This window comes from Acinonyx jubatus, chromosome A1 (assembly GCF_027475565.1).
Source record: "Acinonyx jubatus isolate Ajub_Pintada_27869175 chromosome A1, VMU_Ajub_asm_v1.0, whole genome shotgun sequence".
NCBI classification, from domain to species: Eukaryota; Metazoa; Chordata; class Mammalia; order Carnivora; family Felidae; genus Acinonyx; species Acinonyx jubatus.
Genome location: NC_069380.1, coordinates 193,270,696 through 193,297,675, shown reverse-complemented (window position 1 = coordinate 193,297,675; position 26,980 = coordinate 193,270,696). Strand labels below are relative to the sequence as shown.

General features: G+C 38.1%; 1 protein-coding gene and 1 long non-coding RNA gene across 7 annotated transcripts in view; both read right to left on the bottom strand.

Annotated features, from left to right (window-relative positions):
* LOC113604673 (uncharacterized) overlaps positions 1–4,434 on the bottom strand; it is a 35,193-nt gene extending 30,759 nt beyond the window's left edge. Inside the window, exon 1 of one of the 2 annotated variants that reach the window (XR_008289183.1) lies at positions 3,785–4,434. This is a non-coding gene — a long non-coding RNA (uncharacterized LOC113604673). The remainder of the gene's footprint in view (positions 1–3,784) is intronic. The other variant, XR_008289182.1, reaches the window with a different exon arrangement.
* A 6,488-nt stretch (positions 4,435–10,922) lies between these two features.
* LOC106967676 (zinc finger protein 300) lies at positions 10,923–21,961 on the bottom strand. Of its 5 annotated transcripts, XM_053200126.1 has the most exons (7): positions 21,815–21,953; positions 20,981–21,107; positions 20,276–20,504; positions 17,313–17,423; positions 14,924–15,050; positions 14,552–14,678; positions 10,923–13,437 (listed from the first exon to the last, which is right to left on the bottom strand). In XM_053200126.1, exons 5-7 carry the CDS (start codon positions 14,955–14,957, stop codon positions 11,892–11,894), a joined length of 1,707 nt encoding a protein of 568 aa, XP_053056101.1. In that variant the 5' UTR covers positions 14,958–15,050; positions 17,313–17,423; positions 20,276–20,504; positions 20,981–21,107; positions 21,815–21,953; the 3' UTR covers positions 10,923–11,891. The 5 variants fall into 5 exon arrangements, with proteins under 5 accessions (XP_053056101.1, XP_053056096.1, XP_053056088.1 ...); XM_053200121.1 differs by lacking the exon at positions 17,313–17,423 and having other exon boundaries at positions 20,276–20,393; positions 21,824–21,961; XM_053200113.1 differs by lacking the exon at positions 17,313–17,423.
* Between the last annotated feature and the right edge of the window lie 5,019 nt (positions 21,962–26,980).

Genomic DNA, 26,980 nt, shown 5'->3' with positions numbered 1-26,980 from the left:
ACAAGGGTTTCTTGTCCTCCTCCTCCTCATCTTCCTCTTCTTCCACCCTGAACAGACACTTCTGCCCACGGGTCGTGGGTTTCAAGCTTATTGGTCTCAGCATGGAGACAGCACTTGTCCAGTCCAGACAACTCGGGGAGGTCTGAAATTCTGAAGACAGGATACAACCATAGACCCCGCCCCTTTTGTTTTGGGTTTGTTTTGTAATCCTATGTGATCCCAGAAACCCTTGATACAAGCCAATGGAAAGGAGCCTAAGATTATATACCTAAGTGGAAATGCTAAAAAGGAGGAAATATGGAAGTAGCCAACAAATACAGATATTAAAGCAGGTTATTCCAAATAATCTCATTGCTTTATAACCATAATAATATGAAGATCCTTTTCCAAAAGACCTGAACCTCAGAACACTACCAACTACTGTTAAAAAATACAAAGTAGATGGGGTGCTTGGGTGGCGCAGTCGGTTAAGCATCTGGCTCTTGATCTCAGCTCAGGTCATGATCTCACAGTTTGTGAGTTTGAACCCCTCATTGGGCTCTGCGCTGATGGCATGGAGCCTGCTTGGGATTCTCTCTCTCTTTCTCGCTGCCCTTCCCCCTCTTGTGCTCTTTCACTCTTAAAATAAATAAATAAATAAACAAACAAACAAACATTAAAAAAATATATAGAGTAGGTTGCACCTTCATATTCTGTTCTCTCACTGAAATACTTTTCATTTATAATGCTACAAATTTTGTTTTTTCATCTACAATGTGATTTTTTGTTGTCTTGTTTCATTGTATATAAGTACCACACAGTGAAGTGCAAACAATTTAAGTGAATTGCTTGATGAGTTTTAAGAAATACATACCCAAATACAGAAAATTTTCATCAATTCCTTTATGTGTCTTCCAGTTAACCCACTCACTGAGACAACTACTGCTCTGACTTTTTTAAAACTTTAATTCCAGTATAGGTAACATACAGTGTTATGTTAGTTTTGGGTGTACAAATCTGATTTCTTATACCAGAGATTAATTTAGCCTATTTCAGGACATCATATAAATGGAGTCATATATATCTTACTTTAAGCTGGTATCACACTCTCTTGATACTGTAGCTTTAACAGAAAGTATTGAAATTGAGTAGGAAGCTCTCCAAATTTATGTTTCCTTTTCAAGAATGTTTTGACTTGTTTACGTTTTTTGTATTTCCATTTGAATTTTAGAATCAGCTTGCCAAATTCTACAAAAGTGAACAAACAAAAATTGCCTGCTGAGATTTAGATAGGGATTATGTCAAATGTATAGACCAGTTTGGGGAAACTTGGGATCTTGAGTCTTCTGCCCAACCAACCAGATACAGTTTTCCATTTATTTGGGTTCTTTTTATTTCTCTCAGCAGTGTTCTATAGTGTTCAGTGTATAGGTTTTGCATATATTTTATTAGGTATATTTATATTGCATATTTTAATGCTATTACTGGTGCTGTTTTTTTTTGTTGTTGTTGTTTTGTTTTTTAAGTAAGCTTCATGCCCAATACCGAGCTCAATGCAGAGGTTGAACTCACGACCCTGAGATCAAGACCTGAGCTGAGATCAAGAGTTGGATGCTTAGCCAACTGAGCCACCCAGATGACCCTAGCACTGTTTTTAAATTTGGTTTCTGTTTGTTGTTACTATGTAGATATACATTGATTTTTGTATTTTGATCTTTCACGGGAATTGTCCCTTTCATCCAAGCTATCAGGTTTACTGGCATTAAGATGTTCATAATATTTTCTTATTATTTGGATGTCTGCAGAATCTGTAGTTATGTCACTTCTGATTCCAATCGTTTTCTCTCTTTTATCCTGATGAGACTGTGACTCACATCAATCTTCTCAAAAAGCCAACTTTTGCTTTCTTTTACAGTTGATCCTCCAACAACACAGGTTTGAATTGCATGGGTCTCCTTATACACATATTTTTTCCATTAAATGCAGTACAGCACTAAGACGTTATTTTCTCTTCCTTAGGATATTCTTAATATTATCTTTTCCCTAGCTTATTTTATTGTAAGAATACAGTGTATAACACATACAACACACAAAATATGTGTTAATCAACTGTTTATATGTTATCAGTAAATCTTTCAGAGAACAGTAGGCATACTAGTAAAGTTTTGGGGGAATCAAAAGTTATATGCAGATTTTCAAATTGCATGGGGGACTGGCACCCCTAACCCCCACATCGTTCAAGGGTCAACTGTATTTGCTCTATTTTTTTCCCATTTGATTTGTTCTCTGAACTTCATTATTTCCTTTCTTCTCTTTACCATGGGTTTCATTCTTCCCTTTTACTAGCTTCTTAAGGTGGAAAGTGAGAGGCCATAGCCTTTCATCTTTTCCAATAAAGGTATTTAGTGCTTTACATTTCCCTTCAAGTACTGCTTTAAGAGGCATCCACAACTTTAGATATGTTATGTTTTCATTTTCATTCAGTTCACAATACTTTATTTCCCTTTTAATTTTTTCTTTAACCAGTGGATTATTCAGAAAGATGTATTTAGTTTCCAAATATTGGGAGATACTTTTGTTACTGATTCCTAACTTAATGCTGTTGTGCTCAGAAAATACACTTTACCTTTTAAATTTATTGAGACTTGTTTTATGACCCCTTAATATGATCTACCTTAGGGGGCGCCTGGGTGGCGCAGTCGGTTAAGCGTCCAACTTCAGCCAGGTCACTATCTTGCGGTCCGTGAGTTCGAGCCCCGCGTCAGGCTCTGGGGTGATGGCTCAGAGCCTGGAGCCTGTTTCCGATTCTGTGTCTCCCTCTCTCTCTGCCCCTCCCCCGTTCATGCTCTGTCTCTCTCTGTCCCAAAAATAAATAAAAACGTTGAAAAAAAATTAAAAAAAAATGATCTACCTTAGTAAATGTTCTGCATGCACTTAAAAGCAATGTGTATTCTGTTGTTGTTAGATGGAATGTTCTTACAAATGCTAATTAGGTCAAGTTGGTTGGTAGTGAGGATGTTCAAGTCTATCTCTATCCTTGCTGATCGCTTATCTCCATGTTCAATTAATTATTAAGAGAGGGGACTGAAATTTCCAACTACAGTTATGAACTTGTCTAGTTTTCCATATAGTTTTATCAGTTTTTGCTTCATGTATTTTGAAATTCAGCTATTGGGTGTGTAAACTTTTAGGATTACATCCTCTTAATAAACTGACCCCTTTATCATTATGAAATGTTTTTCTTTATCCCTTGTAATTATTCTTAGTTCTGAAATATATTTTGTCTAATATTAATACAGTTCCTTCTATAATTTTAATTTGAGTTAGCCTGGTATATCTTTTTTCATTCTTTTAACCTATTTGTGTCTTTATATTTAAAGTGTGCTTCTTACAGTCAGCATAAATTTGGGCTGTGCCTTTTTATCCAATATAACAACCTACTCTTTTAATTGGTGTTTAGATCATTTATATTTAATATGAAAATATATATTTGTTAGATCAAGTGTATCATCTCAATTTTGATTTCTATTTGTCCTATCTTTTGCTATCTTTTCCCTTTTTCTGCCTTCTGTTGGATTAATTGTATATTTGTTATTCTTTTTTATCCTTTTTTGGATTATTAGCTATGAATGTTTAGTTATTTTAGTTTATTTAGCATTTCTACCATATACTTCCAGCTTGTCCCAATCTACCTGCAAGGAATGTACCACTTCATGTATATAGTATGAGACTCTTACAATATGTTCATGATCATGTTTTGCCATTACGTGACCATAATGCGCCTCTAATGGCTGGTTTGGCCTACCTTTCATAGATATACTTATGGATGCTGTGACCTTCTTCAGACAGCCATATCCAGGAGCTCACCAAGGGTTTCCTTAGATAAGGAATCCTAAAGCAATATGAGACATTTGATCAGGCTTTCTCTTGATCATCTCAACAAAATCCAGAGCCAGTGTCTGCTGGTAATTTTTTGGCACCACCTGCAACAAAAAGAGAGTATCATTAATCACGACATACCTCCCAAGGTACTATATTTCTAGATGGTCCAATCTTAGAAGGACAAAGCTTAGGGGGGTTCACTGAATATGTAGCATCAATGGTCTCTCCAATGTTCTTTATGCACCAGTTTTCTTAGCTTATTTAAAAATCCAGCCTGATTTTCATGTTTATGTGTTTCCAGAACAATTTTTTAAATGTGTGTTTGTTTCTTTATTTTGAGGGAGCATGAGTGGGGGAGAGGCAGAGAGAGAGGGAGAGAGAGAATCCTAAGCAGGCTTCACACTGTCAGCACAGAGCCAGATGCAGGACTCAATCCCACAAACCATGAGATCATGACCTGAGAGGAAACCAAGAGTCAGATGCTTAACTGACTAAGCCACCCAGGTGCCCCCATGTTTATGTGTTTCCAACCAATTCTCACTGCCAGGATGTAGAATTGGTCCTTTTTGAACACCAAAGCTTTAGGATTAAGATAAAATTTTGAATAGAGATACAAAAAGTTTTTTTAAGTGCAGATCTTTTTTGGTGAAAATGAAGGTTGCTGAATAGAAAGCAACTATATGCTGCCTTTGTGCAGGCATCACAAAGCATGAACTAGCTCAAAGCACAGTTTAGAACGGAGAGCAAAGCAGGAGGGGCAGCACAACACAGTGGTTATAAGTGTGGACTCTGAAATCAGAATACCTGGGTTTGAATTATGACTTCTGAAAAATGAAAACTAAGTAGCTCTTTTGTTTGTCGGATATTTTGATTTTTCTGTTAGGTATAAAGGAAAGGTGTTAAAAACAGTTTTCTGTTTTGTTTTGATGATACAAAACTGTGTGCTCTCAAAACAGCTTTCCTGCTTTAAAATATTGCTACAGCCTTTGTGTGAAGATGCTATCTTGTTTAATCTGGTGAAAAGATTCCAAGAGGCTGTGGTCACATGGCATGCATTGTATGGTAAAGAGGTAAGTCATGATGGGTGTGTAGTCTATTACCATCAGAGTTATGAAGCTCCTGGTAGTGTGAAAGTATAGTCGTTCAGGAGACTGGAGAAGTTTCCAGATAACCATCTCAAGGATTACTTGAGATCTCTCACAAATCCAGATTTTCACGAGTAAGTGCTAGGCAGTAACTGAATGCATTCCTAGAGAATTCTGTGATCTTTCAGTCTCACCAACTCAGAAATACATTATTTCCCCGCGGCAGGAATTTTTCAAAACCTCTAATCCACTTAAAGCATAAGCCATTAGAATGTATAATCCTCAGTTCATATCACAATACGATGTACCACAGGAGGTCCTCATTAAGATGACTGGGTTCTTCTGGAGCTATTACAGATAAGGACTCAAATATCAAGTCTTTCATTGGCACAAAAGGAAGATGAAATTCCTAGTTGTAATAATATGAATAGAAATGATGTTGACATGGCTATGCCTGGTGGGTAAGCACGATATAGAGCTGGTAATGAGAAAACAAAAAAGACATCTAGAATATGAAATTAAGAATCAACATGGGGAAGTATGTAAATGATTCATCTGCAAAGATGACTTAAAAAGAGAATTTTATGGGTAGTAAGAAGGGAGAATTTGAGCTTTCATAGACCATCTAATACATGACTATGTTTCCTTAGATACTTATCAGTTTGCAATTTTAGCTTGTTAATATAATTATTTTTAACTTGGTTGAATTTTTATAGCCATTGAACTGGAAAAATATTATGAATAAGGTTATCAACATAAGAATATTTTGTTCATCTGAATTTTTGTTCATTTATTGTTATAGTAATATTAGTGTTGAATATTTGATATTTGTTTAAGCATACTATAAGAGAAAATAATTACATAATTCTGCTAATGTGCTTAGGAATCATTATTTTCAGTGTAAGATGAAAGAAATACTAGTAAAATATCAGGGTTTTATGAAAAATATGAATGTAACAGTATAAACTCATAATTTAAAACAGTATGTTCTGATTTGTTGCCATGTCCACTGAAAGTGGTCAAGACTCAATGACACCCCATTGGATATGAGTACCTGTGGCAGACAGACTGGGGTTTTCAAATACCATTGCCCACTAAAAGAAACCAGTGCTGTTTGGAGGAATGACTGACACCAGGTCTGGCAGAGGCAATATGCAGGATGAATCTGAAGTATTGTAACTATGGCAATTTCTTTTTTTTTTTAATTTTTTTTTCAACGTTTATTTATTTTTGGGACAGAGAGAGACAGAGCATGAACGGGGGAGGGGCAGAGAGAGAGGGAGACACAGAATCGGAAACAGGCTCCAGGCTCTGAGCCATCAGCCCAGAGCCTGATGCGGGGCTCGAACTCACGGACCACGAGATCGTGACCTGGCTGAAGTCGGACGCTTAACCGACTGCGCCACCCAGGCGCCCCTAACTATGGCAATTTCTTAACAGTGCATTTCAAATAACATAAGTTATCATTACAATGAACTCTAATTTATCAATTCTTAATTTCATGCCGTGGGGTTTTTTTATTTCTTGCTTGAAAAACCGTTGAATAACGAAAGTCAGTTATCTTCTGTTTGCTTCTAGAACTTTATAGTTTCTACTTTTACATGTATATCCATGACCTATTTCAAGTTGATTTTTGTAAATGGTGTGTAACTATGGATCAAAATTCTTTTTGGTTGTTTTTGCAAATGGATTTCTAATTGTTCCAACATTATTTGTTGAAAAGACTACCTTTTGTCCATTGAGTTACTTTGATGACCTTGTTAAAAATCTGTTGTCCATATATGTATGGTTTGGTTTCTAGACTCTATCCTGTTCCATTGGCCTTTCTATTCTCACACCCATACCACAGACTTGATTATTCTAACTTTACAAACCTTGAAATCAGGTAATATGACTCTTCTTACCGCACCCCCCCTTCCCCCCACCGACCAAAAGGTATTTTGTTTATGCTAGGTCTTTTGCATTTCCATATAGAAATTTTTAAGTTTATTTATTTATTTTGAGAGAGACAGAGAGAGCACAAGTGGGGAAGGGGCAGAGAGAGAGAATCCCAAGCAAGCTCCACACTGCCAGCACAGAGCCCAATGTGGGGCTTGAACCAACAAAGCCACGAGATCATGACCTGAGCTGAAACCAAGAGTCGGACACTTAAGCAACTGAGCCATCCACATGCACCTCCATATAAATTTTTGGATCAGCTTGTCAATTTTTACAAAAATGCCTGCTGGAATATTTTTGTGGGTGATTCAACATACACATCAATTTAAGGGGAACTGATATCTTAACACTGACTCTTTCCATCTGTAAGCACACTATCTCTCCATTTATTTTTTTCAAGAGTCACTTTTTTTTTTAAACTTTTTATTTAAATTCCAGTTAGTTAACATATAGTTCAATATTAGTTTCAGGTGTACAATATAGTGATTTGACACTTCCATACAATACCTGGTGCTCAGTTCAAGTGCATTCCTTAATCCCCATCACCTATTTAATGTTTATTTATTTTTGAGAGACAGAGCAAGAAAGCACAAGCAGGGGAGGGGCAGAGAGAGAGGGAGACACAGAATTTGAAGCAGGCTCCAGGCTCTGAGCTGTCAGCACAGAGACAAATGTGGGGCTTGAACTCACAAACAGTAAGATCACGACCTGAGCCGAAGTCAAGTCGGAGGCTTAACCAACTGAGCCACCCAGGCGCCCCTCCCCATCACCTTTGTAACCCATCCCCCCATTCACCTCCCCTTTGGTAATCACCAGTTTGTTCTCTATAGTTATGAGTCTGTTTCTTAGTTTGCTTTTTTCCCCCTTTGCTCATTTGTTTCTTAAAATTCCACACAAGAGCCACTTATTAAGTCTATTAGTTTTGTGGTTGTTGTTGTAGTTTTTGAAATATTCTATGTGGAAGACCAGGTTGTCTGCAATAGAGACAATTTTATTTCTTCCTTCCCCAAAGGTATGCTGCACCACCACAGCCACCTTCCCTTTCTTGCTTTCCTTACTGCACTAAGATCACCAGCACAATGTTCACTAGGGAGAGCAAAGCAAACATCTTTGACCATTTGCCAAATGAAAAAAATGCTTGGGAGCAAGCATTTAGTCTTTCACAATTAAATATGATGACTAGATTTTTTTTTTTATAGATGCTCTTTAACACTATGAAGTAGCTACCCTTTGTTTCTAGTTCACTGAGGTTTTGCTCTAAAAAGATGTGGAATTTTTGTCAAATAATCTTCTGCATCATTGAATGATCATATGGTTATTTTTTTTTTTTTTAGGCTGCTGATATGATGAATGACACCAATTGATTTCATATATTGGACCAACCTTGCATTTTTAAGTTAAACACTACTTGGCCGTGATGTACTTTCCTTTTAAACTATTGCTAAATCTGATTTGCAAATATTCTGTTAAGGATGGCTATGGTCTATGTTCAGGAAAAACATTGACCACCAAATGTTTTTTTCTTATAATGTCTCTGTCTGGCTTTAGCATCATGATTAGTGCTAGCCTCATAAAATATGTTAGAAATCCTTGCTCCTCTCTTTTCTGGAATATATGTATGAATCGGCATTTTTTATTTAGTTGTATTCAAATCTTTTTAAGATCCTTTAATTATCTGTAGATTCTGAAGTGATGCTGTTTCCTTTCATTGCTTGCTATAGATATTTATACCTCCTTTTTCTGTGTATTGCCATGGTATTAATGATCTTTTTAGTCAACATTTTGTTGTTCCTACTTCTTTTTTTCCATTTTTAATCTTATTTTTATCACTTCTTTTTTTACTTTCTTGTAGTTCACCGTACTTTTTTATTCTAACCTATTGAGTTGGATGCTTAGATATTTTCGGGCTTTCTTCTTGTCCTATCTGTACTTACTACAATACATTTCCCTCTATTACAGGTTTAGGTGGAACTGATTTTGTGAATAGTATGCAGTAATTATGTTTTCATTTTCTGTTTTACCCATATGGATAACTGAGCCAGAAGCATTTATTGAAGCACAACATTTCTCCTACTGTTCTACATTGCCATATTTGTCATAATTCAAATACCTCTAGGTAATTATGTTTCTGGATTTTCTTACCATTGGTCAATTTGGCCGCCCATGTGCAATATGTTGTCTTAATTATCACTTTATGGAAAATCTTAGTCTGGTAAGTTCTCTAAATTTGCTCTTCAAAAGTATCTTGGCTAGTCTTACCTTTTAGCATTCTCATATGTAATTTTATAATTAAATTGTAAAAATTTCAAAAAAAAAAGCTTATTGGGGTTTTGATATAAAATGCATTGAATACCGTGGGAAATTGATCTTTATTCAGGGACGTTGAGGGATATAATCCTATGTCCTAGATTCGGTGCCATGGGCAAACATGGTAAGAGGTACTGTCAAAACTTATCAAGAATGGACTATCAGAATAAGCCTGATACAGAATTAAGCAAAACAGGGCATCAGAGCAAGCTCAATTAACTACTGATAAAAATGGAGTCCTTGCCACTTTCTAACAGTGGGATGATTCATAAGAACTGTAGCTTTAATTTCACATAATAGAGCTAAATCCACACAGAAATTTGTAGCCAGTTGCTGGTTACCTGCATGCTATTTGGTATTTTGTTGTTGCTCAATAATAAAATAAACTAACTCTATATTTACGAATGGGCTTATTCCTTTGGATTTCAATTTTTCTCATCTCCCCAACAATATACAAATCACTTTGGGGGAAAATGGGCATCTTTAATATTGAGTCTTTCAACCAAAAAACTTGGTAAGTCTCTCAGTTTGTTTAATTTATTCAGTAATGTTTTATAATTTTCTATATAGAAGTTCTATACTCCATGATTAGACTTACTCTAGGGGGTTCATATTTTTTATGCTAATGTAAATGGCATTTTTAAATTTTCACTCTGCTGATATGTAGAATGTTTACTTTTTAATATTAAAACTATATAAAGCAACTAAACTCCTTTATTTCTAATATTTAATCAGTTATTTTTGTTCTCCTTATACACCACTGCATCATCTATGTCCTTATTACTTTTTCCTTTTTAATCTGATGCCCATTTTCCTATTCTTGCTTCACTGCACTGATCAGCTCCTCTAATAAAATGCTCAAAAAAATAAAAAAAGTATGGTGAAGTATTAAGTCAGTAGGTGCTAAGTCTAAATTTGGATGTTTATAGAAGTCCATTATCAGATCAACAGGCTGCTTGGAGGTTTGTGACAGCAGAAAATCAAATGGGAAGCTTGCAAAGTAGGAATTATGAATCTTTGTTATATCTACATAAGTTCTGTATCTGTCACTATATAGAACACACTCTTCATTAAATTTCTATGTATTCCCGATATGTTCCTTTTTTTTTTTTCTTATCCTTTTTAAAATTTTATTTATTTTTTTCCTTCTCATGCCTTTGTAAGACATCAGTTGGGATGTCTTCCACGAGAAAACATCAGAGCAGCTCAACCCAAAACATGTACTCCTAAGCATTCTTTCCCTGGTATGAATTGTCAATTACATCTGATGACAGTGTTCTCAGCTCACTGCTCATAATGAGACCAAGAATTTGCGTGCACGGACTAGGAAGTTCCCACATCCATGTTAGGCATCCCCTGAAGAGGTTCTCACCCAGGGGGTTCCCATCTTTTCACAACAGACAGTTCAGCCATTGAGGAAGAGGATCTGGTGGGCAGGAAATGTGAAAGAATCAAGTGGAAACTATATAAAGAACTATGTGAACATAAGTATACAGACATTCTCCTTTGTGCCAGGAATGCTCTTCTGCAGAAACCTCTAGCAAGGGTCCTCATCTAAAGCTGCTCATGCAGGAATAGACAACCAAAGCAAAGAGAGGAGATATTTTAGAAATATTAAGTTCTTAAGCCTGTGAAGAGTTTTTCTCTACAAGTGTTCTTTGTTCCCAGAGAAAAAAGTTGGGGCTGCAGGGCAGGAATCAGAAAATAACTGAAGAGACATTAGACGTGATCTTTATGTGTAACCACCAGTTTATAAATGTATGTAAAAAACAACAAATGCATAATAAAATGTCACTTGAACATACCAAGAATCAAGGCCACTAGCGTCAAAAACAGTAAAATGAACAGTCCTGGGAATGGGTTATCAAAAGCTGAGTGTCTGAAATACAAGTTTAGATGTAGCTTTTACATATTAGTCTTAGCATCCAACTGCATGGAAATGAAAGACAAAAAGAATAATAAATGAAAATGTACTCTTCACTATACTTTTTTTTTTTTTTACTGATAGGAAATATTCAGATGGGTGAAGCAGGCTTGCTTGAAGTTACACAATCTGCGAGTAGCTGAGCCAGTATTAGAACACAAGACCATCTGGTTCAGTACCAAAGCATTTCCACAACACCAAACTCCCAGTGAGGGAGAATAAATGGGTGATCTGGTCAAGTAGCACCAATTTCAAGATCCAGGATCCTTCCAGAGAGACAGGTCAACTTATATGATTGAGACGGGAAAACGTATAAACATCATCTGATCCACCTATCTTTCCATCTTTGTACAAGAATTTTACATGTATCTTTAGGGGTCATGCTAAGCCCCTCCTTATAATGTAGTTTCTAGGAATTTATTTATTTATTTATGTATTTATTTATTTATTCAACTCAAGCTTTCTTCATGTCCTTTACAGGGAATTACTGTATGGCCAAAATGATGCCAAGCTAATATTAGCTATTTCACAATGTCTGGTTATTATTAATGTGGTATAATATAGAATATGTAACTTGACAACATTCTATATACATAACTTTAAAAGTTTTACACACCATGTTGAAAATGTTCTTCATTTATGATTATTTTCCATCATCTTTGCTGAGTTGGGTATCACCACACTACAGACATCTATAAAGATGTATCAAATCAATCAGGTTCCTAGTATTTATTAAGGCTTGAGCTAATACTGAAGGCTTTTCTGCGTTCAGTTCATTATGATTTTACTACTGTATGAATTCTCTGATGTACAGTGAGTTGTGACTTCTGGATGAAGGCTTTCCCACAGATAGCACATTGATAGGGTCTTTCCCCAGTATGAATTCTCTGATGTAAAACAAGGTCTGACTTCTGGGAAAACGCCTTTCCACATTCAGCACATATGTAAGGTTTTTCTCCTGTATGAATTCGCTGATGCCCTGGGAGGTGAGACTTCTGAGAGAAGGCTTTCCCACATTCACTGCATATATAAGGTTTTTCTCCTGTGTGAATTCTCTGATGTCCAATGAGATGTGATTTCTGACAGAAGGCTTTTCCACATTCACTGCATTTATAGGGCTTTTCTCCAGTATGTGTTCTCTGATGTATGATGAGCTGTGACTTCCGGGAGAAGGTCTTCCCACATTCAGTACATTCATAAGGTTTCTCCCCAGTATGAATTAACTGATGTGTAATGAGTTCCGTCTTCCTGCTGAAGGCTTCCTCACATTGAGCACATTTGTAGGGTTTCTCCCCAGTGTGAATTCTTTTATGTATAATGAGGTGGGACTTCTCACAGAAGGCTTTCCCACATTCAGTACATTCATATGGTTTCTCTCCAGTATGAGCTCTATGATGTATGATCAGCTGTGACTTCTGGGAGAAGGCCTTCCCACACTCTCTACATTCATAAGGTTTCTCTCCAGTGTGAATTCTTTGATGTATAATGAGGGGTGATTTCTGGGAGAAGGCTTTCCCACACTCACTACATTCATATGGCTTTTCCCCAGTGTGAACTCTCTGATGTATAATGAGGGAAGATTTCTGAGAGAAGGCTTTTCCACATTCAGAACATTCGTAAGGTTTCTCCCCAGTATGAGTTCTCTGATGTACGATGAGATGAAACTTCTCACTGAAGGCTTTCCCACATGCACCACAATCATATGGTTTCTTTCCAGTATGAATTCGTTGATGTACAATAAGCTGTGACTTCTTGGCAAAGGCTTTTCCACATGTAACACACACACAGGTTTTCTCCTTAGTTTCAACATTCCGATATTGCATAAGGGATTGTTTACTACTAAAAATGTTCCCACACTGATTGTTATTACAGGGCATTACTCCATTGTGCATTTTCTCAAGATTAGAATCAGATGCACCATAGCTAGATGATTTTCCACATCCCAAACTCTCATCAGGGTTTTTTCTTGAATTACTCTTATTACAACTACGTAGATCAGCATTATATTTCAAGTTCTTTTTAAATACATCATAGCTATGGGATCTTTGTCTTAAAGTATCTGGCTCTATGCACTCTTGAAATATTCTTCCAAAGGCATTATATTTATGGCCTGACTCCACAGTCACTGTTTTGTTGCTGATGACTGTTACTTGCCTGAAAAGCTTGTCTTGGTTTTCCTGACATCTCTGTAGCTGGCCATCATCTTGACAGACTTTTAAAATGGAGTACAATGAACCATCCTTTGTGACTCCTTTCAGGATATTATTACGGAAGGAAACAGACCCCAAAATATATGATTTGGGGTTGTCAAGGTTACTTTTCCTGTCTAAAAGAAAGAAAGATAAAATAAAACAATTATAAAGAACAATAAACAAACAAAAAAAAGAACAATAAACATAATGCAGAAGAACAGAACAAATGATTAATCCAATGTAGTTGATGAACTCAGAACACAGGGACAGAGACAGGCCATCTCCTAACACAGGTCAGCATAAAGTATGATCAGATGAATGGATGGAAAAGGATATTAAAGAGAAAAATTAGACCTGAAGGAAATAGAAATGTATCTGGGTTATTATCACTCTAATCGTGGATTATTCTTCTAGAATTTCCCATTTCTCCTGCTTTCTGAATGGAAATCCTTTTCACTTTCTGAATTCATTTATCTTATAAACCATTTGCTACATATATACTTAACTATTATCCTGTGACCATTATCCAAAGAAACAAGGTCCCTTCTGTACTCATAATATTTTAACTCTCTTCAGTCTACTTTCCTAATTAAAAACTAACACAAACAACAGAAAAATCCAAGACCCTGCTATGGATTCAGTATCAGATTCACACCAAGAATCCAAGCTTATATTCCACTACTTCCCATAACACCTTCTATACATACCAACAGAAACTAGCAAAGTTCTCCCAGAAAAGCCTTCATTCTCTACCTTCAAAGGTTTATTCATACACCCTCTCCCCACCACAATCTGCCTTCACCTTCCTCCTTCAGCATCACCAACACTTAGTATGTTTCAAAGCAGCTACAGCTGCACGCTCCGAAAAACACCTTCTCAAATTCTGCTGCATATTTAGACTTGCATTTTCTCCGAACTTTTAAAATGGTAACTATATTTGACAGATAATTTTGTACACCATGTGCCTGGAGGTCTTACCATGTAAAGTACAACCTATGTTCTTGGGAGGAATTTGCCTTTCTATTGCCTTTTCATAAAAGGTGTTAAAGATATACATATATGCAGAAAGGAAGAAGATCAAGAAGAAATAGCTCCTCCTTATAAAGGTTCAGAATTATTTAATTATTTGTCAAATGCCTACTAAATTCTCAGCACAGGAACAAACAATAAGAAATCTCGATAAGGACAAAACGTCAGCCTCAGGCATCAATCAATTAAGAAAACAAAACAATCTGAGATTTCACTTCCCTTGTCTCCCATCTGCCTGATTTTCATCGGTATAGATCCAATTTGATACGTCTCTCTTGATGATCCATGGATCTTCCCCTTGTTCCAACTTAGAGATGACATCTGGTTTGGAAACTGGATATCCTATTAAGTGGAAATCACAGAGGAATTGGGATTGGGGGCACTGAAGGAAAAAAGAGAAGGTGTTGTTTCAGAAGGGCTACAATGAATCAGTCCAGTTGACTCTCAGCAAACACCATGACCTCTGTTTGGGAAGGTCTGAAGATCGTTAAGTCATTATATATCTCAGGAACCACCTAAGCACAGCACCTGATAAGGAAAGGCCCTTGGTTGGACAAGTCTGAGTGATGCAGGGAAGCCATCCTTACCCAATGAGATCACGTGGCTGAAGTTCTCCAGCATCACATCTCTATACAGGGTCCTCTGAGCAGGGTCCAGTTGCTGCCACTCCTCTTGGGTGAAATCCACAGCCACATCCTTGAATGATACCAACCCCTGTAACAGTATATTCCTGTTCAGTCTGAAGTGACCATTCTCATCATTCCTACTATAGTATATAAAACTACAACTACACCTAGTTTTGTATCATAGTATTTGGGAGAAACAGCACAAAATCTTGTCTTTACAAGAAGAGACAGATTAGGAAAACAGAAGAGGTAAATCAAAATGCCTACCTAATACAAATGGTAATTTAATAAATCATAAGGGCAGCATTCAAATAACTGAGAGGAAAACAGATTATTCAAAGAATAATACTGAAATAACCAGAGAGTCAACAGGAAAGGAAGAATGTTGAATCCATATGTTAAAGGTGGAATTAATTGTATGCTCTTAAAATTCATATGTTGTATGCTAACTGCTAGTTTCTCAGAATGTGACCTTATTTGAAAACAGGGTCACTGCAGATTTAATTAGTTCTATGAGGTCATTAGGATGGACCCTAATCCAATATGACTAATATCCGTATGAAAAGGAGAAATTTAAACACAGAGACAGACACACACAGAAGAAAGATGATATGAAGAGACATGGGGAGAAGATGGTCACCTATAAGCCAAGGAGAGGGGCCTGGAAGATTGTTCTCTTACAGCCTTCAGAAGGAATCAACCCTGCTGACACTTTGAGTTTTGGCTTCTAGCCTCCAGAACTTTGAGACAATAAATTTCTGTTGTTTAATCTACCCAGTCTGTGGTCTGTTGTTAAGGTAGCCCTGGAAAACTAATACACCATATTTTATGTCTTGAGAAATGCAAAATATACATTCTAGATGAAGCAAAAAATTAAATTCTAAAAATATAGCCAAGAGCATAAAAGTAACAAAACATGGGAAGATTTTTATTAATAATTACAGAGCAGAGAAAGCTTTTGTTTTTTGGTTTTTTTTAATGTTCCTTTTTTATTTATTTTGAGAGAGTGAGAGAGACACAGAGAGAGGGAGTGAGCAGGGGAGGTGCAGAGAGAGGGGAAGAGAGAGAATCCCAAGCAGGTTCCATGCTGTCAGCACAAAGCCTGATGTGGGGCTGGAACCCACAACTGTGAGATCATGACCTGAACCAAAACCAGGAGTTGGGCACTTAACCGACTGAGCCACCCAGGTGCCCCTAGCAGAAAAAGCCTTTTAAAATAAGAGTTTAAAAAGAGAAAAAACACATATAGAGAATCACAGAATGTCAGTGTTCTTGAAGATCCTAATATGATACCCTCAATTTATAGGAAAATAATCATAGCTTCACCTCAATTAATGGTTCTCCGATATATATATAGATATATAGATATATAGATAGATAGATAGATATAGATATATAGATATAGATATATAGATATAGATATATCTATATATATGCAATAACTAGTAATATAATGAAGTATACCAATTACAGTAGCAATACTGAAAAGAGACATAATGAGAAATGTACAGGAAACACTCATAAAAAAATAAGATTATTGATGTGACATTAACACAAAAAAAACTTGGGTAAGTGTAGAGCTGTAAGGTATTTCTGGAGGGGAAAGGGACTATTTTAATTAGGTCACCATCATGTTCACAGTTGTCATCTACTAGAATCTGAGTGATGTTTTTCAGCTTTTCCTCCTAAATATTTCATTATTATCAAATATTGCTTTCAGAACAAAAACAGATTAAACACGGTTTCCACTATCAACACCCCCTGCTTAAAAGTATCCACTGGTTCTATCCTTTCGTATACAATCAGTCTCAATCATCTCAGTCCCACGCCAAGTCCCATATTCACACCATCAAGCTGCCAAACATTTAATTTGTCCTTAAAACAACCTTATTAACTTTCTCATTTTACATATGAGAAAACCTAGAATTACGGTAGTTCAGTAATCACTTGCCAGAGGTCAGGCACTGAAGATATGATTAACTCTCAGCTTTAAAAAGCAGGTATTCTGATTCAATAGCTCCACACTGCCTCCTTGATATTGTAAACAAGGTCTTCTGTATTTTATTGTTTTAATAACACCCTTAGTCAAACTTCCAATGAAACACCCTAGATTTTCGTTTTCCTCAAATTCTCAGCCTTCCTAAAACCACTCTGCCCTCTCTACTTTTGTAAATGTTGTTTCCCATCCTTATCCTACTTCTCTCATGATCTAAAGCTCAATAATTTTTTAAGCCTATTTTCTAACTCCTTATACAGCTGGTTGCTCCCCCCTCTCTGTTTTAACAGTTCCTTGCTCCCATATCTATTAGAAAATTTTTATTTGTCAATGCTGCTTTCCATGTCTGTTTACCTAATTTTTCTCTGCATTCCTCCCAGAAAAAAAACCATACCGAAATCTTCTTGAGATACTCCACAGCCAGTCAATGCATGTGACACACATTAGGTACTCAAGAAATGTTCACTAAAAAAAGGAATGAATGAAGTTTACAGAAAATAAAATAAAGTTCACATTTAACTAAGAATAGTTCTGTGGATTAATCAGTTACATTCTTTTGATCTAAAGAACAGTGACATGAGAAAGAAAATAAATGTGGAATGTAGAGAAAATCCATTCTGACAGGAAGTTTAAGAGATGTAATTTTAACATTCTGATTTTGCTTTATGAATTATACTCAAATGCTTCATTATACTAAGTATGCATAAATTTTGTTAATTTTGAGAAAAATATAACGTATAATCAGTGGGAAATTGTACTCTTATCATCTACAAACAAATGTTTATGGCTTGGGTGACTGGGAGAATGGAAGAGAGAAGGTGTTAGAAGAAGAAAGGAAGAATAGATATGTGTGCAAATAATGACTTCACTTGTGGACAGTATGGAAAAAATATAAATCCCTCTTCCTAAAGGAACAGGCATACTATCAGTTAATAAGCCCCAGTAGTTGGATTTATTAAGCTAATAAAAATCAATTTTCATTCTCTAAAGCTACTGCAACAAATATAAGACTAACTAGATATGTAAAACCTTCCAGTTGCCACATTCAGAAAATTATTTTCAAATATATATAGGTATCTCAATATATCCAAAATATAATTTCAAAGTATAACTGACCTTTAAAAATTATTAGTGTGCTTTTTGGAATTGTGTCTTCTAAACTCAGTATGTATTTTACACTTAAGGCACACCTCAATTCAGGCTAACCAATTTCAAGTGCTCAGTAATCACATGTGGCTGGTCGCTCTGCACTGAACAGCACAACTCTAAAGCTACTGACATTCAAGAGAAAAAACAAAACAACCTTATCTTTTTGCAATAGAACCCACCTGTTAAGCTTTACTGTAAAATACACATGAGCACTCCTAATGCAAAAATTGATTACTATATTTGATAATAATAATGATGACAATATAATAACAATACCAACAATTAACACTTAATTTAGAACAAACCATCCCAGGTACAATTCCAGGCATGGTTTTTATTTACTTAATTCTTACAACAACCCTATGAGGTTTCTAATCCCCATTTTACAGATAAGAAAACAGTCACTGTTTGACCAGGCTGGAAAGAAATATCATGCATCCGCTAAGATAATAAAGAATTCTAGGGGCACCTGGGTGGCTCAATCGGTTGAGTGTCCAACTTTGGCTCAGGTCAAGATCTCATGGTTCATAAGTTTAAGCCCCACATCAGACTCGATGCTGTCAGTGCAGAGCCCGCTTTGTATCCTCTGTCTCCCTCTCTCTGCCCCTCCCACACTGTGCTCTTTCAAAAATAAATAATCATTAAAAAAAAAAAAAGAATTCTAGGTACTGGCATAGGAAGATATTCAAAATGTATACAAAAATCTTTACCTGGGACAATTAAAAAGCAAGTTTTGCAGCACGGAATCTTTACTGTGTAACATTATTTCTCCAAAAGAAAAACACAAGAAAGTAAGAGACACTCTTATACATTTGTACTTTCACATGTACACACTTAATCATAGTTATATTGAAAAGGTTTGGAAGATTACAAACAAATGGTTAACACTGATAGTCTTAGAAGGAGGAGAGTTAAAAGGTTTAAATTTTTATCATTGATACAGTTTGAAATTTATATACCATGTACATAGCCAGTGTTGGCAGGGATAAAAATCATTACACACTATTAAAAATGGAAGTGCATGGGGCGCCTGGGTGGCGCAGTCGGTTAAGCATCCGACTTCAGCTCAGGTCACGATCTCGCAGTCCGTGAGTTCGAGCCCCGCGTCAGGCTCTGGGCTGATGGCTCAGAGCCTGGAGCCTGCTTCCGATTCTGTGTCTCCTTCTCTCTCTGCCCCTCCCCCCTTCATGCTGTGTCTCTCTCTGTCTCAAAAATAAATAAACATTAAAAAAAAAAATTAAAAAAAAAAAATGGAAGTGCAGAGAAGGAACTGGCCTCAAGTTGGAAAGTGATCCTACACAATCTGAAACCACAGCAAAGGGTATGGAGTATCAGGGACCCATGCTCTACAAAGCTTTGCCAGAGAATTATAATGTAAGAACTGCCCTTTGGGAGAAAAATAGATTTTGGAAGACCACTCAAAATGCACCCATCCTGTGTTATCTAGATTTTAGCAGTAGGTAAAACTGGACAATAGGAAGCCTCTATAATCAATCAGGTCCTCTAAACCAGAAATCTAACAAACTTTTTCAGTAAAGCATATATTTTCAGCATTGCAGGTCATACGGTCTCTGTTGTACTTACCCAATGCTGCCATTGTAGCAGGAAAACAGCTACAGACAATACGCGAACAATAAAACTGTCCATAAAAATAGAGAACTGAATTTGGCCTATGGGCAATAGTTTGGTGAGCCTAGCTCTGAAGGATAAAGTTCACGGAGTCTGGCTATGACACTATAACTTCCCTCTAAAAGAGATCATTTTGTGATACAGCTACCAGAAATCTACTGTTGCATTTACCACAGGAGTGCTGCTAAGAATACTGTGTACTCCATCATCTAGACAAAGACCCAGAATGGAAATTTGTTTTAGTCTTACGTGGTAAGAAAGAATTTCTTCCCATGGGAAACTGATCTGTTTTCTCTTTAGAGGGCTATAAATCAATTAAGTGGTGATGTCTTCAAGAAAGATCAGAAAAACTGGTACATTCGTTTTTAAAAATGTTTTCAGGCCAGGTTTATCTATGTGTTCCCTAGAAACTCTTTCTAGGTCTTAACTTTCATTTTGGCTACCTTCTCCCTAATCCAAATTTTAGCTATCTGCACTATTCCATTTGGTTGGACAGAAAATGAAGGAAATTCTTAAAATTAAATACAAAAGCAACTCACCTGGGACTTCATCATTCTCTGCTCTCTTCTACAAGAGCAGATGTCTGAAAAAGCAAAACTGGTGCTCAGATGGGCATTTTCACAGACCAGACCGTCTGCTGCTTCCACATTCACCAATCTAGAAACAACCACTAGAATCAGCTGTATGATGACACCAGTGGGGATAAGGCTACTTGGTCCTTGAGAGGGTCAGGAAGCACTAGGTGAAGGAAGTCCTCTTGTGACCACACTATGAAGATACAGAACTTGGTCAGGGTGGTTTAATTGTAAAGATGTGAAGGTATATTTCACACTGACTTACTAACAGCTTATTGTTTCCCTATGAATCAGTAATTCTATTTGTAGAATATTCTCATAAGGCAATAAACACGAATGGATATGTATAAAGTAAACTGTAGACGGACTGCTCCAGCAACAAGAATGGCCATGACCAAATGGAAAACTGAGAAATGTATTCCCTTATTCCCCAGAAAGAACCAGCAGCTGAATTCCAATAATCTCCCAACAGGTCTTCTGTAATTTCCCCCAACTCAGCAAACTCTCTTGCCAATCAATATTCATGGACCAAAATGTTAATTTTAAGATGTTTTCTGTTTAAACTATTATTACAGATTTTCAACAGTGCAGTCATCTACATATAAAAATGGTGATAGGTTGGAAACACTCATACAAGAGAATACACTACAATGCAGGAAGGCATATTACCCTGTCAATTTTTCTCAGTCCCAGAAGGAGTCATTCAGACAAGACTGAACTGGTTCAGAGCAACTGAATGCTCCCAAGACAGGGAGGCTGTTTTACATGGGGTATTCCAGGCGTTGTCAAAACTGATCTGGAAGGAAACAATCAAGAGAAATAGTTATACTCATCTCTGGGTACCCAGCAGGTGCTCAGTAAGTGTTTCTTGAATAAAACAACATGATTTCAATTCTTAGAAAAAGGTAGGCTGAAAATCATACTTTTGATAACAATCCATCCTTTTAAATTTGTTTGGTCTTGTTTTAAAATGACCATTTTGGGGGAGACGAGGACCAGGCTAAGGGCGCAATTGTGGACCGCCAAGGGGTCTGACCTTTAAGAACTCAATGGCTGCCTAAAACCTGTGGAAACTTTAAAGTATGTAAAAGCCTTTCCCGAAAAGTAGGGCTGATCATCCCTGATCCCATTATTGCTCCCTCCAAATTTCTGAATCCTTGGGTCTAGCAATGACACACCCACAGAACTCCCCCATGACCACTACATCACTGACCACCACATGGATGGTCATTTAGTCCGCAGCCTCCTCACCAATCACTGATTTCCAGAGTCCCATCAATCACTGACCCCAGTCAGTCCTCCTACACGCCATTTCGGATCCCACAGACAACTCCATCACTGACACATTATTCCCCAATTACTAATCTCATACCTCACTCCAACCCTGACTCCCAAATAAACCCAACATGAATCCCACACACCTCCCCACCCGTGACTTCATAAATCGCCAATCACTGACCCTCACAGACCTCTCCCCTCCCATTATCAATCCAACAGACTCACCGCACATACCCGCCTTCTGTCTTGCGGCTACGTTATCAGGTCTCGAAACGCCCATCACGGCTTTAACCGGGACGGCTGTCACAGCCATACTGCTGAACTCTCCCGCTTCCTGTCTGGGTGAGCACAGCGCGGGGCTCCCGAGCCTGCGCCGAGCCGTACTGGGAGGTTTTGCCCACTCCGCATCCTCGGCGGCTTTGTTCAGGAGGCAGTATGGCCGCCCCCAGGTGCTATGTCGGAACTGGAGCCGCCATCTTGAGAATTCGGTCAGTTCCGTACACGCGGAGGAATTCGGTTCCTTCCGAGCAGGAGTTTGGGATGTGCCACCGCCCCCTGCCCCAGGGAAGGGGGCAAGAGGACGGAGAGGAGGATTTTACGAACCAGCTAGGTGCGAGGTTTTGCAGAGAGCTTTTACAGGTTTGGGGAAGAAATTTGAGTGATACGACCCCTGCTAGAAGACTGCATTTGGTGAAAGAGGAAGAATTTCGAATGTTAAAATACTCTCATGGACGGCACTCCTTAAATGTTTGTAATGGTACAGCCTACACCGGGAGGTTCGCCTAGCTTGGAGGGGTGAGGGTAGAATGGCACGGTTCCTCCGCGGAGATCCCCCTGTGGGCGCGAAGTGGTGGAAGAGTTCACTGGTGGGCGGAGGAGGGGATCCACAGTAGAAATGAACTTTATACTAAAAACTGTTATAAGGGATTCTCTAGGGGGAAATTAGTACTACTAATTGCTGTAAGTTGCTGAGGCTGCCTGAAGGGAAAAGGAACATTCAGAGGCAGGGAGGAGGAGGAGACGGAGGCACAAAGCGTTGACGTGGAGAAGCCGGCGAGAAGAGGGGCAGCGATCCTGCTGCTAGGGAGATGGGCTGTGTAGACAGCGGTGGGAGCCGGAAGGACCGAAAGCAGGATGCGTAGGAACAGAAGTGGGAAGCTGGGGGACACAACACGGGAGACGCGGGGGGAGATTGAGACCGAGAAAGGGGAGACTGAAAAACAAAAATGGAGAGGAAGCGGGGAGGAGGTTAGATTTCAGGAAAACATCACTTGAAAAAATAATGAACTACAAAGCACTTACCATAACCTTTAGGTACTTCAGGCTTTTATATTAAAAAAAAAAGTGCTAACTAATGTTTCCTTTGCTTAAATAGATATGCTTTTGAATCATCAGTTTTTGAAAGAGCCATGAGATTTTTGGCTTACGTAATTAAATGAATATCAGTTTTACATTGAGCAGTTTTATCATGTCAAGTAAAAACAAATCGATCTAGATGAGAGATTTTATTCAGAAAGATGGTTGCAATAGGGAGAACACTTCATTCTCAGAAATCTGCAAGCATCTCAAAATCAAACCTTACCTTTCCCCACCCCCGCCCCCCCCCCTTTTTTTTATAGAGGGTTAAGAAGGGTTAGCAGTAACCTTCAACAGGTAGGAGTGCAAGTGGCAAAAACAGGACACAAAAATGTTTCTGGAGTTCTCAGATTCCGTGAAAAAGCTGTTAAGGGAGGATGTTATGCATATACATATTGCTTTGCTTTATGTGGTTAAACTTGGGGACCAGCCAAGTTTAGGGGCCTGTGGAAAAGAGAGGGGCCTAACTATTGATCAAGGAAGACAGTAACATAGCAATTGCACTACTAGGTATTTATCCAAGGGACACAGGTGTGCTGTTTCGAAGGGACACATGCACCCCCATGTTTATAGCAGCACTACCAACAATAGCCAAAGTATGGACAGAGCCCAAATGTCCATTGATGGATGAATGGATAAAGATGTGTATATATATACAATGGAGTATCACTCGGCAATCAAAAAGAATGAAATCTTGCCATTTGCGGCTATGTGGATGGAACTAGAGGATATTATGCTAAGTGAAATTAGAGACAAATACCATATGACTTTACTCATATGAGGAATTTAAAATACAAAGCAGAAGAACATAAGGGAAGGGAAGCAAAAATAATATAAAAATAGGGAGGGGGCAAAACATAAAAGATTCTTAAATATGGAGAACAGACGGGGTTGCTGGAGGGATTGTGGGAAGGGGGGTGGGCTAAATGGGTAAGGGGCATTAAGGAATCTACTCCTGAAGTCATTGTTGCAGTATATGCTAACCTGGCTATAAATTTAAAAAGTAATTACTTAGGGGCACCTGGGTGGCTCAGTCGGTTAAGTGGCCGATTTCGTGAGTTCAAGCCCCGCGTCGGGCTCTATGCTGACAGCTCAGAGCCTGGAGCCTGTTTCAGATTCTGTGTCTCCCTCTCTCTGACCCTACCCCGTTCATGCTCTGTCTCTGTCTCAAAAATAAATAAACGTTAAAAAAAATTTTTTTAAGTAATTATTTAAAAAAGGGTAAAAAGTGGGCAGTTGCGATCAATTTGAACTCCCACAGTTACATCAATATTTATTGCATGCCTTGTGCTTAAGGCAGTGTAGCCACTGTGTTAGGCACTAGGGGTATAATAATGATTAATTTAGAATCCTCAAGGAGTGGGGCACCTGGGTGGCTCAGTTAGTTAAGCCTGTGACTTCAGCTCAGGTCATGTTCTCCTAGTTCGTGAATTTGAGCCTCACATCAGGCTCTGCACTGACAGTGAGCAAACTGCCTGGGATTCTCTCTCTCCCTCCCTGTCTCTGCCCCTGCCCCACTTGTGCTCACACACATGCTCTCTCTCTCAAAATAAATAAACTTAAAAAAAAAAAAGAAAAGAAGACTCCTCAAGGAGTGATGCCAGTGGATGCTGTAAATATGGGAAGGGGCCTAACCATGAGAACTTTGTAGTAATTTAAAAAAGTTTAGCTCTTGAGCCAAAGCATGATGCAAAGCTGTCCCTAATGTAGTATCTCATTAAAAAACAAGCTGAAGGAGGAGACCTCCCTTGTAATGAAAGAAATAAGAATTAAAGCTGCAGTAAGATCCTATTTCTCATCTATTAGCCTGTTAAAAAGTATTCTACTTTTGGAAATATATGGTGTTGATAAGGCCAAGGGAATAAGGAATTCTCATATAGTACTGGTGGGACAGAAAAATGATACAGTCCCTATATAGGTGGTTTAGCAATAGCTAGCCAAAATGTATTAGTGAAGTCACATGTATTAGTGACTTCCAGCAGTTGGGCTGTGAGGACAAAGGCGTGCTGGGAATGGTGACCAAGAAGTTGGCATGGCAGCTTGAATTCATTAGAAGAGTCAGTTGCACCAACAAAAGGAAATCTAGGAAGAAGCATATCCATTGTTTGACTACATAATTGTCACTGATTTTGAGTCAGCATGTAGGAATGATGGGAAACGCCACCAGAGCCAAGAAATTAATGAACTTTCAACACTTTGCTGAACACATTAACTGGAAAAATTGAATCCGACTTCCACTTCCATGCCTATGTCCAGCCTCAGGAACATCCAATTCTTTCTGAATTTTGCATGGAACTGACAGGCATAAAATGGGCTCAAGTTGATGAAGGAGTCCCTCTGAGGCTTTGCTTAACTCAGTTCTGTAAATGGATTCAGAAACAAGAAAATTATCATTTTTGTTCCCTTATGTTCATCTGTTTCATTTCTTAAGTTCCACATGACTGAAATTAGATGGTATTTGTCTTTCTCTGAGTGACTTACTTCACTTAGCATTATATACTCCAGCTCCATCCATATTGTTGCAAATGGCAAGATTTTATCTTTTTAAATGTTTTAAAATTTATTTTTGAGAGAGAGAGAGAGACAGAGAAAGAGAGACAGAGTGCAAGCAGGGGAGGGGCAGAAAGAGAGAGAGACACAGAATCAGAAGCAGGCTCCAGGCCCTGAGCTGTCAACACAGAGCCTGACGTGGGGCTCAAACTCACAAACTGCGAGATCATGACCTGAGCCAAAGTCGGATGCTTAACCAACTGAGCCACCCAGGTGCCCAAAATTTTATTCTTTTTATGGCCGAGTAACAGTCCATTATACACATCTTCTTTATCCATTCATCAGTCAGTGGATGTTTGGGCTCTATCCATAGTTTGGTTATTATTCATAATGCTGCTATAAACATTAGGGTGCATGTGTCCCTTTGAATTAGTATTTTTGTATTCTTTGGGTAAATACCTAGTAGTGCAATTGCTGGATCATAGAGTAGTTCTATTTTTAACTTTTTGAGGAACCTCCGTACTGTTTTCCAGAGTGGCTGCACCTTGGCATTTCAACCAACAGCATTAGAGGGTTCCCCTTTCTCCACATCCTTGCCAACACCTGTGTTAATTTTAGCCATTCTGACAGGTGTGAGGTGATAGCTCACTGTAGTTTTAATTTGTATTTCCCTCATGATGAGTGATGTTGAGCATCTTTACATGTGTCTGTTAGCCATCTGTATGTCTTCTTTGGAAGGATGCCTATTCACGCCTTCTGCCCATTTCTTAACTGGTTTATTAACTACAGAGAGCTAACTGAGGGTTATTGGAGGAGAGGTTGGCAGGGGGGGTGAGTTAAATTGGTGACAGGTATTAAGGAGGGCACTTGTGATGAGCACTGAGTGTTATAGGTATGTGATGAATCACTAAATTCTACTCCTGAAACTAATATTATATTATATGTTAACTAACTGGAATTTAAAGAACTTGAAACTATTAAAAAAATAAAAAACAAAAATAAAAATAAATACACGTATTAGTTATCTGTTGCTGTGTAATGAATTACCTGAAACTTAGTGTGAAATTATAAACATTTACTGTGACATATTTCGGTGCGTCAGCCTGGGAACAGCTTAGCTGAGTGGTTCAGGTTTCGTCTCATGGGGTTGGGGTTGCAGTCAAGCTGCTGGCCAGGGCTGCAGTTATTTAAGTGGAGGAGAATATTCTTTCAAATTCAATCGAGTGGCTGATGACAAGTCTCAGAATATCAGTTTCCAGGTTTACTTCCTCACTATGTGGGCCTTTCTTTAGGCTACTCCTGACATGGCCGTGGTCTTCCCTCTCCCCAAGCCTGCCTCATAATGTGATAGCCAGCTTCTACCGAGACTGAGCAAGTCAAGGGAGAGAGAGAGGGTGAGCAAAGGCACACAAAACAGAAACCACACTCTTTTTAGAACCTAAGTTGAAAGTGGTATCTTATTACTTCTTCTGTATTCTGTTTGCTCAAAGTGATTCACTAAGGCCTGCCTGCCCACAGTTAAATGGGAATTGAGCTCCACTTCTT

Excerpts from the sequence above, each read along its gene's own strand:
- LOC106967676 (XM_053200121.1), bottom strand. Across the intron at positions 14,679-14,923 it reads CAGCCACGTGATCTCATTGG|GATATCCAGTTTCCAAACCA; the intron begins GTAAGGATGGCT and ends TCCACTTAATAG. Across the intron at positions 13,438-14,551 it reads GCAGATGGGAGACAAGGGAA|GAAAAGTAACCTTGACAACC; the intron begins GTGAAATCTCAG and ends TCTTTTAGACAG.